A 19,139-nucleotide genomic window follows, 5' to 3' on the forward strand; every position below is an offset into this window, starting at 1 on the left:
ATGCTATGAAGCATTAGTTAAGCATTAGTAAATAGTCAATTCATCATTTATAAAACATTAATAGACATTAGTAAGCCGTTTATAAATACAGCTATAAATGCTTTGTTCTTGATTTATGAGCTTATCTATAATGAGTTTAATAATTGTATTTTCATACTTTATTAATGATCAATTTATTATTTCTAAATTATGTATTACATTATTCACAAACCAGTTATTTAGGAGGTGTCAGTGGTTCATAAGATCATTTAGGAAGTGTAAGTAAATGATTAATAAAATATTTAAATGTACATTTATGCATCTTATTATCTAGACATATAGTAACAGTTACTTAGTGTGTTAATAAATGCTTTATAAGTGATGAATTGACTATTTATTAATGCTTAACTAATGCTTCATAGTGTGCAATTATAAAGTGTTACCTGCCATTTAAACATTCAAGCACAAGAAAGTGCATAATTTCCGAAAATGTACTTTCCTTTGCATTATTTCTCATTTATTTCAAATTTCATTACTAAAATATTTTTGCCATACTTAACAAAAAATGTAAACAGCAGTGTCTATCATTGTTAGACCGCATACAATATTAGTTTTTAACAGTTAGTGCAAATATTTTCCCTACTTTATTTTAGCTTAAATAACAACAAAATCTTGTATTGCAATCCCTGAATACATTTGTACACTATTCTATTTCTTTCCAGACACCTGGCAGCGCTTCTGCTCACACAGCTGAGCCACATTTGTCCAAGATGCCTTTTTAGCACTGGTAACATTTATTGGTAGCATTGGACGCCTTTCGGTGGTTTAAATCGACGCTCGCGACTTGTGCGAGTGCTTTTACTGTAATTTAGGCAAGCGCGCTCATAATAGAAGCAACACGATCGTGACACGTATGCGGTGAGGTAAGCTCATTTTTCCAGGTGCGCCTATGCGGTTTTTATTTCTCATCTCCATAAATATATCTAGTAGTAGAGCTAATGCCAGGACTAGAAATAAATTTTTCTTTTGCGGAAACTTCGTTATCGTGGAGAACGCAGTTCATGGTTGCATAGCAACGACAGACATGGCGGGAGCGAAAGCGCTTTGGAAAGAAGAAAGCAGTGCAGCTGCTTATGTGATGCGATATGTGAATGGCGCCTAAGAACGGCGACTTTTTCTTTGCATATGGAATATGGTATAAGACAACTAGAGAATAATAATAATAATAATTTAGTGTGCCAGATTATGTTTTATTTTTGAGCTCAGTTGCGGGCCGGGGGGAGGGGGGGCCGTAAATGGCCCGCGGGCCGGCAGTTTGAGACCACTGCACTAATGCATGAATGAGAGAAAGTTTATTAGATCTTACACAAAAAATCATGTACATTTACATTCAGTAAAGTCCAGTATAGGTAAGGTCATGTGACTTCAGTGTTGATGATGTCTCTATAGTGGCTCCTTATTCACCATCATCTAACAGCTGTCAGTAAAATAAAACACAGACAGTAACATATGCATTACTGCTGACACATCTGTTCAGAGGATTGACTAGTTCAAAAGACATTATTATATCATATGAATCAATACTTACAGCAGTGTCTCCAGTTTATAATGTGGATCATCTTTTAAAGCAGAGAGACTCTTTACACTTGCATCTCCTATTTCATTTCCAATCAGATTCAGTTCGCTGAGGTGTGAGTTTGATCTCAGAGCTGAAGTCAGAGCAGCACAACCTTCAGCTGTGATATTACACTTACTTAATCTGCAGAACAACAACACAATCTCTCAGTTCAGCAGGAACTACACAATCACAGAGAGACTGAGATATTAAATACTAAATCTGTGAGTTTGTTTTTATGACTTTTTGTTTACTTTTTGCTTTATTGTGTGTTACATGTAAATCACTGATTTGAACAACACAAGAAGAATAATTCCTTAAAATAACATTTTTTTGTATCAGTTAAGATTAATGTATGATCTTACATCAGATTCTCCAGTTTACAGTGAGGATCCTTCAGTCCATCAGAGAGCAGCATCAGACCTTCATCTCCAATTTTATTCTCAGACAGATTCAGTTCTCTGAGGTGTGAGTTTGATCTCAGAGCTGAAGTCAGAGCAGCACAACCTTCAGCTGTGATATTACATTGACTCAACCTGCAGAACAACAACACAATCTGTCAGTTAGCAGAAACTATATTAAATCTGTGTTTAATGTTTGTATTATTTTTTGCTTTATTGTGTGTTAATATAAATCATGATTTGAACAACATAAGGAAAATAATCCCTTAAAATAATATGACTCTTGTTTTACTTAAGATTAAAGTATGATCTTACCACAGATTTTCCAGTTTACAGTGAGGATCCTTCAGTCCATCAGAGAGCAGCGTCAGACCTTCATCTCCTATTTTATTCTCAGACAGATCCAGTTCTCTGAGGTGTGAGTTTGATCTCAGAGCTGAAGTCAGAGCATCACAAACTTCAGCTGTGATATTACACCCCCATAACCTGCAGAACAACGACGCAATCTCAGTTCAGCAGAAACAACACAATCACAGAGAGACTGAGATAATAAATACTAAATCTGTGCGAGTTTAATGTTTTTATGACTTTTTTACTTTTTGCTTTATTGTGTGTTAAATGTAAATCACTGATTTGAACAACACAAGGAGAATAATCCCTTAAAATAACATTTTTGTCTCAGTTAAGATTAATTTATGATCTCACATCAGATTCTCCAGTTTACAGTGAGGATCCTTCAGTCCATCAGAGAGCAGCATCACACCTTCATCTCTTATTTTATTCTCAGACAGATTAATTTCTCTGAGGTGTGAGTTTGATCTCAGAGCTGAAGCCAGAGCAGCACAACTTTCAGCTGTGATATCACAATCATACAACCTACAGAACAATGACACAGTCTCTTAGTTCAGCAGAAACTATATTAAATATTAAATCTGTGTTTTTAATGTTTTTATTATTTTTTAGTTTATTGTGTGTTAATGTAAATCATGATTTGAACAACATAAGAACAATAATCCCTTAAAATAATATGATTCTTGTTTTACTTAAGATTAATGTATGATCTTACCACAGATTTTCCAGTTTACAATGAGAATCCTTCAGTCCATCAGAGAGCAGCGTCAGACCTCGACCTCCTATTTTATTCTGAGACAGACCCAGTTCTTTAAGGTGTGAGTTTGATCTCAGAACTGAAGTCAGAGCAGCACAACCTTCAGATGTGATATTACAATCATACAACCTGCAGAACAATGACATAATCTCTCAGTTCAACTCAAGCCGGGGACACACCTAACGATTAGCTGAAACATTCTAAGACTGAACTGAACACACATACCGATTGTTTCCTTCGACTGGAGCCAATTTATATACTCACACATGGAATTTGAACACCGACTGTAATCGCAGACTGAACGCAACTGGCTCTGACTGGACGCGTTTGAGCACGATCAGTCATAAGTATCAATTTACATTCATAATCGGCCTTACAATCGTTAAGTGTGTGCGTGGCTTTAGAAAATGTGCAGAACGATGGGTCCCCAGGACCAGAGATGAGAACCACTGACATAAAATGCATATAAATATCGTCACTCTATATCTGTCAGTAACATGACATTTAAATGCTTAGTTTAATTATCAAAGCCCTGTAATTTTACATATAATGAATGCAATACAATGATTGAGAGATGAACAAATAAATATTCTTTAAAAATCTGATAGATCATATTTAATACATTTGAACATGATTTAAAAAAAAAAAAAAAAAAAAAGATGGATGACTAAGTAAACCTCAGTCGACTCGCTTTAGTCCAGAAAATGATTATCTTGAAATATTATTAACAATATAAAGGTTATTCTTGTTTACATAAAATTCAGTAAAGATTCAAAAGCAAAAAGACACGTGAACCACGAATGTTGTATGCGAACAGAGCTGAGCTGGACGATGACATGACTGTTTTCTCCAGTGCTGATATATAGATAAATTACCTAAATTAATAACTATTGATTTTTACAACATAATGAATCAATACTGAATTTACTTAAGCTGGACAATGACACCATTTTCTTTAAAAGCTTTTGTGCAGCCAAAATTATTTACCAGTTATCACTGTAAAGCCGTTTTGACACAAAGTGCATTGTAAAAAGCTCTATATAAATAAAGCTGACTTGACTTGACCTTTTACTTGCTAAAAAAAAAATATATAAACTATCAATTAGACAACAGAAGTAGTACATTGTGTGTAGCATGTTTTTTATCATCTTGATAATTTAGATCAAATATGAGGCAATAGGAATTAAAGACTTAAAATAACATTATTCTTGTTTCAGGTAAGATTAATCTATGATCTTACGTCAGTTTCTCCAGTTTACAGTGAGGATCCTTCAGTCCATCTGAGAGCAGCGTCAGACCTTCATCTCCTATTTTATTATCAGACAGATTCAGTTCTCTGAGGTGTGAGTTTGATCTCAGAGCTGAAGTCAGAGCAGCACAACCTTCATCTGTGATATTACAATCATACAACCTGCAGAACAATGATACAATCTCTCAGTTCAGCAGAAACTACACAACCACAGAGAGACTGAGATAGTAAATACTAAATCTGTGTGGGTTTAAAGTTTTTATTACTTTTTGTTTACTTTGCTTTATTGTGTATTAATGTAGATCACTATGATTTGAACAACATTAAGAAAACAACCCCTTAAAAAAATAACTTAATTCTTGTCTCAGTGAAGATTAATGTATGATCTTACTTGAGTTTCTCCAGTTTACAGTGAGGATCCTTCAGTCCATCAGAGAGCAGCGTCAGACCTTCATCTCCTATTTTATTGTCTGAAAGATCCACTTCTCTGAGGTGTGAGTTTGATCTCAGAGCTGAAGTCAGAGCAGCACAACCTTCAGTTGTGATATTACAATCATACAACCTGCAGAACAACGACATAATCTCTCAGTTCAACTTAGAAAATGTGCAGAGCGATGGGTCCCCAGGAACAGAGATGAGAACCACTGACATATAATGCATATAAATATCAGTCTATATCTGTCAGAGAACCACTGACATATAATGCATATAAATACCACTCTATATCTGTCAGTAACATGATATTTAAATGCTTAGCTTTATTATCATCAAAGCCCTGTAATTTTACAATATATAATGAATGTAATTCAATAATGATTGAGAGATGAACAAATAAATATTCTTTAAAAGTCTGATAGATCATATTTAATACATTTGAGCATGATTTTTAAAACAAACAAAAAAAGATGTATGGATGACTAAGTAAACGTAGTCGACTCGCTTTAGACCAGAAAATTATCATCTTGAAATATTATTAACAATATAAAGGTTATTCTTGATTACTTCATAAAATTAAGTAAAGATTTAAAAGCAAAAAGACACACGTTAAACATGAGCTGAAGAGACACATTTTAAAACTATTCTAAAAGACCTTGGGACACTTGATATTCAACAATGTTTTTGATCTGCCTGCATTGACACCATTGTATGCGAACTGAACTGAGATGGACGATGACATCACTGTTTTCTGCTTTTTCTTTAAAAGCTGCTGTGCAGCCAAAATTATTTACCAGTTTTCACTGTAAAGCCGCTTTGACACAATTTGCATTGTAAAAAGCACTATATAAATAAAGGTGACTTGACCTTTTACTTGCTAAAAAAAACTATAAACTATCAATCAGACAACAGAAGTGGTAGACTGTGTGCAACATGTTCCCTTGCAATACTACACGAGTACTGCGTCATCCGTCTTATTAATTAATATTGATTATTAATAAGACAAGACGCTATGGGGAAAACTAATTTTTCTCAGATTCTGAAGCCTTTATACAATCACGCAGTGTGAACTGCACGGCCATTGGTTCATTAAGTTAAAGAAAACGAGCCCACCAAAATGGGCGGGGTCTCAGGCTATATATCTCACCATGGCAAATCCGCCCGCTGCCATTGGATGGAAGGTGAAGGCCGCCCACCCATCCAAGCCCTGCCGTACCACCTTGGCCCTCGCTGGATGGGCATACACCTCGGCCAGTCAGGCAGCTTCTGCTTTACGCTCCATGGCAGTACTCCAGGTGTACCAAGCGAAGCTCCTCAGAGACCTGGATGAGGCTGGGCATGACTCAGCCACCTTCAAAGAGCTGCGTAGCGCCACGGACTTGGCCCTACACACCACAAAGACCACGGCTCAGGCTATTGGGCATTCGATGGCCAGCCTGGTGGTGCTGAAGCGCCACTTATGGCTCAACCTGACTGAGATCAAGGATGCGGACAGGGCCGTCTTCCTTGACTCGCCAGTCTCCCCCACTGGTCTCTTAGGGCCCACCGTCAATGGTTTCGCCGAGCACATCACAGCGGCACAAAAGTCATCCCAGGCCATGCAACGCTTTTTGCCAAAACGCTCCAGCTCCTCTACTTCAAGCTGCCCAAAGTCAGAACCAGCTCAGCAGCAGCCGCCTAAAGACATGCTGCCAGCCACTAAGCCAGCGCCACATTCTGAGCACAGATGGCACTCGCGCTCTGCTAGGTGCCACCCTCCTCCTATTTGACAGGGACCCCGGCCAAAGATAGTGTTGGACCCTGCATCTCAGAAATCGGCCTGATGTCCAAGAGAGGAAGAGGAGGAGGCTAAGTTCCACCGCGGCCGGATCACCCTCCAAAATGCCTCACCCAGTTTTCCTGTCACCCCATTCGGTTCCGGGTGCTCAAGAAAAAGTGTTTGTTGTCTGCACAGAGCCTGTTCAAATGCCTTGTCAGTGCACCGCTGTGAAAGCGAACATAATAAAAAACAAACATACTCAAAAAGAGAGGAAATTCATGAGATTCACGAGAACTTCATGGGTGGTTTCTCAATGGGAGCCTGCAAGCCTCCCTGAGAATGTCTTAAACACAGAGCTCCGTCTACAAGACATCTCTACTCCCTGAAATGGGCCATCTTTGCCGTCTGGTGTACAGCCTGGGGCAAGGACCCATTGACTTGTGACATATCCCAGATATTGTCCTTCCTTCAAGACTTTAAGGTTAGAGGGCGTACGGCCTCTATCCATTAAGTCTATGTTGCAGCTATAACAGCTTCTCACGCTCCTATAGCAGGGCAGTCGATAGGGAGAAACAACCTTGTTGTTCGCTTCTATAAAGGGATCCAGTAGGTTGAATCCCCCTTGTTCCTTCATTGTTCCTACCTGGGATCTTTCTGTGGTTCTTAGAGGCCTTAAAGGACCTCCCTTTGAACCAATTCAGACTTCCGACCTACGACCCATGTCGCTGAAAACTTCCTTGCTGCTAGCTTTAGCATCAGTTAAGCATATGGGAGATTTACAGGCTCTCTCTGTGAGCCCCTCGTGTCTTGAGTTCGGGCCTAACAACTCCAAAGTCATCCTGAAACTGAGACATGGATATGTCCCGAAAGTCCCTTTAGGGCTCAGATGGTCGTTCTCTCCACTCTTCCTCCTTCTCAGGATGAACAGAAGTTGAACGTACTCTGTCCTTTCAGAGCCCTGAGGTTTTACATTGACCATTCTGCCTCATGCAGGTCCTTTCTGCATGAGCCTACCTTCTGTGTCCAGCTTATGGTTTTCCATTACGACCCCGACCATGTCTGGGCGTAACTATGTTCTGTTCCCTCTGGTGCCCTAGTTATGGGCTTGGGTGGATGACTACAGTATTTCAGTACCCCTTTGTCTGGGCTACCCTGTCTTGAATGTCTGTCTTAAATGTCTGTCGCAGTGCTCTGCACTGATGCTCGGTCGTCCCCCTGCGTTGCACGGCGTGATTGTACTGTCCCCATAGCTTCTTGTCTTATTAATAATCAATATTAATTAATAAGACGAACGACGCAGTACTTGTGTAGTATCGCAAGGGAAATGTAACCTCGGTTCCATTAGATACGGAATGAGAACTGTGTTGTTTGCCACGCTATGCGCAAGACGCCTCATGCCATTGCTTCAGTTGAATTTAATCGATTTGCGATGGTGAGACGACCGCTTATATAGCCCGAGACCCCGTCCCTTTTGGCGGGCTCGCTCACCATTGGCTCATGCGTTCCGCGCTGTCATTGGTTAGTTTTATTTAACTTCACGAACCAGTGGCCGCGCAACTCACACTGCGTGATTGTATAAAGGCTTCAGAATCGGAGAAAAAGGAGTTTTCCCCATAGTGTCTTGTCTTATTAATAATCAATATTAATTAATAAGACGAACAATACAGTACTCGTTCCGTATTTAAGGGAAACAAGGTTATGTTATTAATCAAGTACATTTTTGATCATGTTGATAATTTAGATCAAATATGATACAATAGAAATTAAAGGCTTAAAATAACATTATTCCTGTTTCAGGTAAGATTAATATATGATCTTACATCAGGTTTTCCAGATTACAGTGAAGATCCTTCAGTCCATCAGAGAGCAGCGTCAGACCTTCACCACCTATTTTATTATCAGACAGATCCAGTTCTCTGAGGTGTGAGTTTGATCTCAGAGCTGAAGTCAGAGCAGCACAACCTTCAGCTGTGATATTACAATAACTCAACCTGCAGAACAAAGACACAATCTCTCAGTTCAGCAGAAACTACACAATCACAGAGAGACTGAGATATTAAATACTAAATATGTGTGGGTTTAATGTTTATACTACATTTTGTTTACTTTTTTGCTTCATTGTGTATTAATGTGAATCACTATGATTTGAACAACATTAAGAAAATAATCCATTAAAATAACTAAATTCTTGTTTCAGGTAAGATTAATGTATGATCTTACCCCAGTGTCTCCAGTTTACAGTGAGGATCCTTCAGTCCATCAGAGAGCAGCATCAGACCTTCATCTCCTATTTTATTCCCAGTCAGACTCAGTTCTCTGAGGTGTGAGTTTGATCTCAGAGCTGAAGTCAGAGCAGCACAACCTTCAGCTGTGAAATTTCTCCCCCACAACCTGCAGAACAAAGACACAATCTCTCAGTTCAGGAAAAACTACATAACCACAGAGAGATTGAGATATTAAAAACTAAATGTTAATGTTAATGTTTAATGTTTTTATTACTTTTTATTGATTCATTTTGTGTTAAAAGTAAATTAAAATGGGAAAAATATAAGGATAATAATCCTTTAACATAGTATTATTCTTGTTTAAATGAAGACCAAGTTCAAGACACCAAGATCAGTTTCAGATGAGGCCTCACAGACTTTCTTAACCCAAGCCTAAAAACTAGCATCTTTATCTCAAGTTCAGTTAATGTGGAGATGAAGAGTGTCTTTTGTTAAAAAAAATCAGGCTAAATTAATATTTCTATAGACAACAAAGAACAGAGAAGCACATCACACACACACACACACACACACACACACACACACACACACACACACACACACACACCTGATGATTGATCTCAGACTTAACACTGCTCATCTGGAGGCTTCAACTACAGGCAAGAGCTTCTGAAGTACTTCATCTGGTGAAGTATGGTTTTCTCTGCTTATGTATTTACTCAAATCAAACTCATCCAAACACTCAGAGGTTAATAAAAAAAAGACAACAGCCAACCACTGTGATGAGGACAATTTGGTGGTTGAAAGACTTCCAGATCTGAGACACACCTGGATTTCATTTACGAGAGAATGATCACCCAGTTCATTTAAAAAGTGGAACAGATTGATGGATTTCTCTGGTGAGGGATTCATTCTTATCCTTGTTTTAATGTTTAATATTTAATCATTTTCTCTTTACTGTACGAGATGTTTCTAACATGTGTCAGAGGAGTTTTCAGGAATGTCTGATTGGACTCCAGGGAGAGACCCAGAAGGAACCATAGGAAAAGGTCCAGATGTCCATTCTTACTCTGCAGAGCCTCATCCACGGCTCTCTGATGCAGGTCAGATATTGTGTGACACGTGAACTCGTGAATGTTTTGAGCTGAGGTTTTCATTGAGTACATCCCTCTTGTCCAGCAGGAATGAAAGCAGCAAATAAAGAGCTGTTACATGCTCCTGAATGCTCAGATGAACAAAGCAGAAGACTTTCCCCTGATACAAACCCAAATCCTCTCTAAAGATCTGAGTGCACAATCCTGAGTACACTGATGCTTCTGTCTCATCAATGCCACACTCGCTCAGGTCTTCCTCATAGAAGATCAGGTTTCTTTTCACAAGCTGCTGGAACGCCAATTTACCCAGTTTGAGAATCAAGTCTTCATCCTTTACATTCTTCTCATAGTCCTTCAGATCCAGATGAGAGCAGAGGGAAGCAGATTCCCTGCAATGAGGTTCGGCAGCAGAACGTCCACTGAGTCTGATTCAGAAATATTACCCAGTTTCACATTGAAGTTCAGAGACAGACGACACTCATCCAGACCATCAAAAACAAAGACAACTTTATATTCTTCATTGAATGGTTTCATTTATTTTGTTTTAGGGGAAAAAACATGAAGAAGCTCTGAAAGACCGAGTGTTTTATCCTTCAAGTTGAGCTCTCTGAAAGGAAGTGGAAATATGAGCTGGACGTCCTGATTCACTTTCCCTTCAGCCCAGTCCAGGATGAACTTCTGCACAGAGACTGTTTTTCCGATGCCAGCGACTCCCTTTGTCAGCACAGTTCTGATGGGTTTGTCTTGTCCAGATAAAGGTCTGAAGATGTCATTACATTTGATTGGTGTGTCCTCTGTTGCTGTTCTCCTGGATTAAGTCTCAATCTGTCTCACCTCATGCTCATTATTGATCTCTCCACAATCACTCTCTGTGATGTAGAGCTTGGTGTAGATCCCATTCAGCAATGTTGGGTTTGGTGTTCCCTCACACAGAGACTCAAACTTCTTCCTCAGATTTGATCTGAATGTCTTGAAGAATTTGGCATGTTGAGGGCCACTACTTTAGGATAAAAAATAGGTTAAATAAATTATATACAAACATTGTATCAGGATATTGCATTGCGTCAGGATCCTGTTATGTAAGGGTAGAGACACACCAAACCGACAACAAAGAACTAGAACTAATGAAAGCCGAATGCATTTTCCCCTGCGTCACCTGTGTCTGTGCTTAAATTCACCAAAAGGACAACAGGCGACTGTCAACTAGCATGCATGTTTGGCGCCTGCATGTAAAGTAGATAACTGTCTATTTAAGCAGATATATTCATTTATATTCATATATTCGTCTTTCAAATAAAGACTGCAGGCATATGAACCATAAACAAAGCAGCGCTTAGTTACCGTTTTGAATAATAATTCACCTTTATTCCACTCCGCTCATGTTATTATGAAAATATTCATGCAGTGGAATGCTCAGATAAGATGGCGTAAAATTAAAACAGCCTTTTTCTGTGCCGTCATGACTTCTTTGCTTGCTTTCATCACTTTTGATCTTTTTCTTGTGCACTGACTTGTTTGCTAAACTGTAGGGCTCCCCTCGACTAAAGATTTTTCTAGTTGACTAGTAGTCCTTCATTTAAACGATTAGTCAAATAATTGCACGTTTATATCAATAAGCCATAAATCAAAATAACAAGCCTTTAATTGCCTATATATAACACATAGCCAAATCAGCGCTCAAGCGCACACATAAAGCTTGCCATAGCACACCGGTAAACGTAATGATTATGAACGTGTGGTGAAAAAACTGGAGACTGTCTAAATATTGAAATCATTTATTGATAAAGTTTTCTGTGTTTTCAGCTGCAGTGACTCGACAATGCTGACTTGTCATCTCTGCATAGTGGACATGCTTTTTTCATATGGATTACATAATCTGAGAATATTTGTTTTCCATTTGAATTGGTCCATTTAAACATAGACATTTCAAGCCTTCTATATTATTAATATATTTCTATATTTTTCATCTCTGTGAGGCAAGGACATGCTGAGTTTCAGTTCATATTTTCTGACGTGCTCCGGTTCAGGGAGACCGAGATGGCAGAAAGCGCATCCTGAGTGTTTTCATTATTTTACAAAAGCACAACGTTTTGTTGTTATTGTGAGTTTACAGAAATAAAACTATACCCTTTACAGTTTGCATTACTCTTATCTGTATGATCAAAAATGATGGAGTTATTTTAAGTTAAATGCAAGTGATTGCACCGGCGTCTCCATGTCATGCAGTAAGTGCCCTCTCCATACGAACACTTGGATGCGCCTAATAATAGCGCACATTTATCTAGGATAACATTAGAGCGAGTGGACTTGTAAAGTGATAAGCCATATTTGAGGTTGATAACTGATAAATGAAAACAAATTTGTTAATGTCAACAGCTGTAATAGTAAAACATAGTAAAAAGTATCCAAGAGGGTTCCACATGTAATACCTATTTAAAATGCAAATATATCAGCCAATCACAGCAGTGGGCGTTTACACTGAAGTCTCACAGCAGACACGTCCCTTAAAACAGAGCGTTCAAACCAGAGGGCAAAAAAACAGGGTAGAAAAATGCCTTTTATTTCTAAATTATGACATTTTATGATGTAAAAATCATATAAGTGCACCTCAGGAAACATTCTAAAATAATAAAAAGAAAATCTACTTCATGACACCTTTAAGATCTTTTAATTAATGTGTCACTTTAGTTTTTAACAGAATTAATGAACAATTGTAGTTTCAACACAGATGTAGTATGATAAGTGGTTTAGTAAAGCACTAAACCCAGGATCAGTGTGTCCATTAAAGTTAACTATAGGATCCATTGACTGGTCACTCTTCATGGACACACAGCTGGGTTTAGATGATTTTAGTCTTTCCATCTGGACTGTTCTGAAATAAAACATGAAGGAAATATAGAATATTTATGCTAAATTAATTACCATTAGTCATTCTCAGGAAATCAAAATAGATTCATGTGCATAAAAATCATATTTTACCAACTTTTAATTTTTAACTTAAAAGACCAAATCCTAAATGAGGACAAATAAGGTTGTGGTGGTCTCAAACAGCTTCAGTGTGCCTCTGTAAAACCACAGTTATGTTAATAATACAAGACTTTCAATACCTTCCAGCTCTTTACATGGCAACGTTTTGAGAATAAATTGAAGTACAAAAATGTCCTAAACTAGCGAATATCATCACATTGCACCACGTTATTTAGTCAGTATTTCTGTATACTTTGTGCCAAAAAAAACTTGAAAGACAGTTTTATAGCCTATTCGCCTTTTTCACCTGGCGGCCATTTTGAAAACTCGAACGCCGTTGAGGGGTACACAAACCCGGAAGTTGGACTCCAATACAGTACTATCAATCAGCAGCAGCAATGGAAACTTTGTGGACTACGAATCTTGCCATTTTTACATATGATTTGACTGTTTATTTTAATAAATATTAAAAATATAAAGTGCATCGTAGCTGACATGTAGATGAACACTTTACAGTTGTTTTTATGGCTGTTAATTCTTCCCTTCAAATGTTATTGAGCATTAAATTATGGCATATTTATGTATGAGCGTATATACAGTAGTGAAAAATAGCCATATTTACACATGATTTGAGTTTATTTTAATAAATATTAAAAATATAAAAGGTGTGCATCATAGCTGACATGTAGATGAACACTTTACAGCTGGTTTTATGGCTGTTAATTCTTCCCTTCAAATGTTACTTGGGTAAAGTTGGTTTTATATTCGCACATTCGGACATCCGTGTTTCAAACTTGGGTAAAGTTGGTTTTATATTCGCACATTCAGACTTCTGATAAATTCAGACTTTCCAATAAATGTGCAATAAATTAATGTTTGCGAATTTTAAGCAGCGACATGATATTGACAACCAACGATTGTCAACTTACAACATTTTTCACAGTCAATCAAAATAGGCAAGTATTGTTTTAATGGCATATTTACTTGTGAATGTCCACTGAATGTCCAATGTAGTGTGATTAACAAGGCTATTGAATACGGATGTCCGAATGTGCGAATATAAAACCAACTTTACCCAATTCGTATTCAATAGCCTTGTTAATCACACCACATTGGAAATTCAGTGGACATTCACAAGTAAATATGCCATTAAAACAATACTTGCCTATTTTGATGACTGTGAAAAATTTTGTAAGTTGACAATCGTTGGTTGTCAATATCATGTTGCTGCTTAAAATTCGCAAACATTAATTTATTGCACATTTATTGGAAAGTCTGAATTTATCAGAAGTCCGAATGCGAATATAAAACCAACTTTACCCAAGTTCAAAAGTTATTGAGCATTAAATTATGGCATATTTATGTATGAGCGTATATACAGTAGTGAAAAATAGCCATATTTACACATGATTTGACAGTTTATTTTAATAAATATTAAAAATATAAAAGGTGTGCATCATAGCTGACATGTAGATTAACACTTTACAGCTGGTTTTATGGCTGTTAATTATTCCCTTCAAATGTTATTGAAGTTAGAATCGTGCATACCAATGTCGGATGTAGCTTTAGAGACAGTCCTTAAATTTGCGAATATAAAACGTCTGACGTCAAACCAACTTTATGCCAGTGACCAACATGCCTTCTGATATGTTTTATCCACTCTCGACGTAGTCCCTTATCCTCTGGAAAACGGTGAAAGGTTTGTCCACTGTTGGATTTTTTCCTGTGTGACGAGCACTGGGGAACACAGCAGTGCCGCGCCATTGCCTCTAAAACAAATCGCAACGCGAGAATTCCCAGAAGTGGTTGATGTACCCCTCAAGCTCCTTAGAACGTTCAAGGTGAATATAAGCCGAATTGTGCTGGTAAATCTATAAGAGAAAACTAACTCTTTGAATCTTCTGTATATGATGGCAGGAGCTAAATATTTGAATAGAAAAATTGAACTAAAAGCAGATTTTCAACATTGTTATTTCTATCACGAAGTATTGGCGTTCTAAATGCAAATGCATTAGTCTACTTTAAACCATAAAAATGTGTTTAGCATTATATTAAAATAAATGTAAAATAATGTAATTAGCAAAACACAATGGCCTTGGCCTGAACTGAGACACGGCGCCAGGTAGAAAAATTTAAGCGATAACTTAAACTGTGTCTGTAACTCACCTCAGTGGAAATGTGTCTGTCAACATTGATGTTCCGTCAAGAAAATCTACATATTGGTGAGATGTTTCTGTTTTCTCAAATGGCAACATAGTCCGATGGATTTTACTTTCACTTTCACCCTGCTACGTCCCAATTCGCATCCGTCATAAATAGTATTCGAAATGAGAACTATTGGGTCCCAAATCGTAGTATGTTCAAATGAGTACTTCAAAGCGACAACTAATTCTCAGGTGAAGTTGCTAAAGGAGGCGGGCCCAATTGTTGCGAAAAGTTGTTCAGTGACGTTGTGATGTCATTCCATGATGACGTCATCGCGCAACCATGCCGCAAAACTGCGTTTTTGCGTAAAATACACATAAAAATAGAATTTGATGTTTATTTAGATTTGTTCATAAAAATAACATGAACATATTTTTTATTTGTAAAAATAATATGAACATCTTAATGATCAGATATTTTTATTTTTAAATGCAACATTGAATTATTGAACATACAACACATTTTTGAACAATAATCGTTTTAAGCAGTGTATTGGTAGTTAGTTAGCTACACTCTAAGAAAAGTTAATAAAATAGGGCACAATATACTGTGCTATGAAGGAATTATCCATATTGATTTTTCACAGGTGTTTTACATGTGTTTTAAATCACGCATTGCATTTTGTGTTTTAGAGTAACAGGGTTACAACCTAACAGATGGCAGAAAATTACCAGTACATTTTCTGTTTTTCTACATATTTTTTTCTTACAGTTTACCAAACTGAACAACAATTAGGTACAAGTGTAATAATAACATGCTGTATCATAAATGAACAATTATTATTGAACAATTACGACTATCAACTTAATTCACATATGATGTGTGTACTGCATATTTCTTCAGCTCTCTTCAGGCTGGTGTGTAATTTAGATGAAAATATGAGCCTTTTTTATTGTATCACTTTTCAAAAATCGCTAAATTTGTTGTTAGGTGCTTTTTGAAAAAATTGCTAGGGTATTCTGAAAAGTTGCTAAATCTGGCAACAAAATTGCTAATTTGGCAACACTGGATCTGACTGCAGCAGGAGTCTGCAGCTATACCTAGAGCTATAAAATACATAGACACCTTATTAGCCCAATCTTTTTCTATGATTCCTATGACTTTCATCCATTTGAATGGATATAAATGCATTTAGTTCATTTGAATAACTATGGTGTATACTGACAGTACATCTGTTAAATGTATAAAACATATTTTCAAGTTGCCAGACACATTAAATATAATGCTGTCCGTTTAAAATTCACTATATTACAACATTTCCATAAATACATTTATTGTTGTGGTATTTTGTGTGTTTTTATCCCAGTACAAAAAAAATAAAAAAATAATAATTTCAGAGCCACAATCCACTCGTCAACAAGCACGCCATCTAGTGGATGTTCTATTTACTTAATATATTGCCCACTAAAAACTACATACAGGAAGAGGGAAAAAAAGTGGATAAAAATATATTAAAGGTGCCCTAGAATTAAAAATTGAATTTATCTTGGCATAGTTGAATAACAAGAGTTCAGTACATGGAAAAGACATACAGTGAGTCTCAAACTCCATTGCTTCCTCTTTCTTATGTAAATCTCATTTGTTTAAAAGACTTCCGGAAAACACACGGATCTCAACATAACACAGACTGTTACGTAACAGTCGGGGTGTACGCCCCAATATTTGCATATATGCCAGCCCATGTTCGAGCATTAGACAAGGGAAAGCAGTATTAACGTCTGAATCTGTGCACAGACTAGGAAAGCAAGCAAGAACAACAGCGAAAAATGGCAGATGGAGCAATAATAACTGACATGATCCATGGTAACATGATATTTTTAGTGATATTTGTAAATAGTCTATCTAAATGTTTCGTTAGCATGTTGCTAATGTACTGTTAAATGTGGTTAAAGTTACCATCGTTTATTACTGTATTCACGGAGACAAGAGCCGTCGCTATTTTCATTTTTAAACACTTGCAGTCTGTATAATGCATAAACACAACTTCATTCTTTATAAATCTCTCCAAAAGTGTAGCATTAGCCGTTAGCCACGCAGCTTAGCCTCAAACTCATAGAGAATCAAATGTAAACATCAAAATAAATATTTTACTCACATGATTCGATGTATGCACACAGCATGCATGACTTCAAACTTTATTATTGTCAATAAAACAGCGCTAAAACTTCCTGAAGGTTAAGTGAGAGCAGCCCTAAGTGGGCCCGTAAAGGGCCAGTGCAGGCTTTTTTGCAGAGCTTGTCCCATGTTGACTGCATCATCAAATCGTTTTGCTTCAGAAGGCCTTTATTAACACTCTGGAGCCGTGTGGAGCACATATTTATGATGAATGGATGTGGATGGAAGCACTTTGTTCAGATCATACACATTGAAACCTATCACTGCCATTATAAAGCTTGGATGCGTCAGTATATTTATTAATATTTCTCCAATTGTCTTCATCAGAAACAAGAAAGTCATATACACCTAGGATGGCTTGAGGGTGAGTAAAGCTTGGGCTAATTTTCATTTCAAAGTGAACTAATCCTTTAAGCGCAGGTTGGATGGTAGGAGGGAGTTGCAGGAGGAGTTGGTACATATGCAGATCAGAGCAGGTCTGGGGTGTGAGAGTCTGGGCTTTTCAAACTTACAGTAAAACACGTTCAGATCCTTAACCAGTTGTTGATTCTCCACAGATTGGCGGGGTGGTTATATAAGGTTATCCCAGAAAACCCAGAATATACTGTCAATAGAGGATCATTTTGTCAGCATTGTCATTCTGTCTGGTTTATAATTCTGTTATTTCTTTTATTTGCGTGTTCTGTAACATTTTTAAAGCTTAACTTATTTTCTTAGATAACTAATATTCACTCATGTTATTATTGCGTATTATTAGTGTGTTGTGGCTACAGTCTTAATTATTAGTTTGACTGTTGGTTAAGATTGTGTAGCCTATAGGCCCTATTTGAGAATATGCATGTTTAACACTCTTTCCTGCCATTTAATTACTATTTACTTTACTTTAAATATACAAACATCTACAATTCTGTGAAGCCATTCTGTTATGGCGAGCAAATATCGCTGACTTTTGTGTGTTAGACACAATCTAATTAGCCTAATTTACATTTTTGAATATTTTTAATGACCACAGAGAGTCAGGACCTCGGTTTAACGTCTCATCCGAAGGATGGTGCTTTTTGACAGTGTAGTGTCCCCGCCACTATACTGAGGCATTAGGACCCACACAGACCACAGGGTGAGCGCCCCCTGCTGCCCTCACTAACACCTCTTCCAGCAGCAACCCAGGCCCTGTTTACACCTGGCATTAAGATGCGTTTTGTTCAATCGAATTACAAGTGGACGAGGGAAAGACATACCCATTTACACCTTGTTTTAAGTCTCTCTTGTCCACTTTCGCCCACTTCTGTCCTGATTTCTTTGAAGGAAGGGTCTATGGTGGGTAAATGTTTTTTTTTTTTTTTCAGATCTTTAGATCTAATGGATGAAATAAGCTCACGCAAATTACATATGAATGCGAAAGGAGACAGAGAGAAACAGAGAGCAGCAGCTTTCATTTCTGCTCTGACAGTCGTGAGACCACGCTAAACGCTGTGAGTGTGTGTTAGAAATCAGGAATGGTGAAGAACATGTGCTTGGTATGTTTTTTGTCTTTTTAAACCAAAATTGGTCTTCAGCTGACAAAGTTTAAATCCCGTCTAGTTAGAGCGCTTCCCATAATGTTTACGCATTAAGTCAGTAGGTGGAGAGTTTGCGGGCTTTTGTGGCTGTTTGAACACATTCGACCACATGAATATTTCCACACTGAAAATAATCCGGACAAATGTGTTTTCAACTACATGTGGAAGTGGTCGAATGTGGACAAGCTCAAAATGTTTTACACCCCATTTACACCACCACAACTTGTAGTGATGTGATCATGTGATGACACAAATTTGCACTTTAAAGGTGCCCTAGAATTAAAAATTGAATTTACCTCGGCATAGTTAAATAACAAGAGTTCAGTACATGGAAATGACATACAGTGAGTCTCAAACTCCATTGTTTCCTCCTTCTTATATAAATCTTATTTGTTTAAAAGGCCTCCGAAGAACAGGCGAATCTCAAC

At 37.4% G+C, this 19,139-nt stretch overlaps 1 protein-coding gene and 1 long non-coding RNA gene across 4 annotated transcripts in view; one reads left to right on the top strand and one right to left on the bottom strand.

Moving 5' to 3' along the window:
• Nucleotides 1–19,139, bottom strand: part of LOC125271747 (NACHT, LRR and PYD domains-containing protein 12-like) — a 1,137,836-nt gene that overhangs the window by 1,098,309 nt on the left and 20,388 nt on the right. For 2 of the 3 annotated variants that reach the window (XM_048195972.1, XM_048195971.1), the window contains exons 8-11: nt 4,344–4,514; nt 3,062–3,232; nt 2,701–2,871; nt 2,311–2,481 (exon numbers count right to left, since the gene is read on the bottom strand). In XM_048195972.1, the coding sequence (XP_048051929.1) occupies nt 2,311–2,481; nt 2,701–2,871; nt 3,062–3,232; nt 4,344–4,514 (684 nt within the window). The remainder of the gene's footprint in view (nt 1–2,310; nt 2,482–2,700; nt 2,872–3,061; nt 3,233–4,343; nt 4,515–19,139) is intronic. The other variant, XM_048195974.1, reaches the window with a different exon arrangement.
• LOC125271798 lies at nt 14,538–18,664 on the top strand. The gene is made up of 3 exons (XR_007185713.1): nt 14,538–14,673; nt 17,480–17,516; nt 18,499–18,664. It is a non-coding gene; the product is annotated as an uncharacterized LOC125271798 (long non-coding RNA).

Source organism: Megalobrama amblycephala, linkage group LG7 (assembly GCF_018812025.1).
Source record: "Megalobrama amblycephala isolate DHTTF-2021 linkage group LG7, ASM1881202v1, whole genome shotgun sequence".
Lineage (NCBI taxonomy): Eukaryota > Metazoa > Chordata > Actinopteri > Cypriniformes > Xenocyprididae > Megalobrama > Megalobrama amblycephala.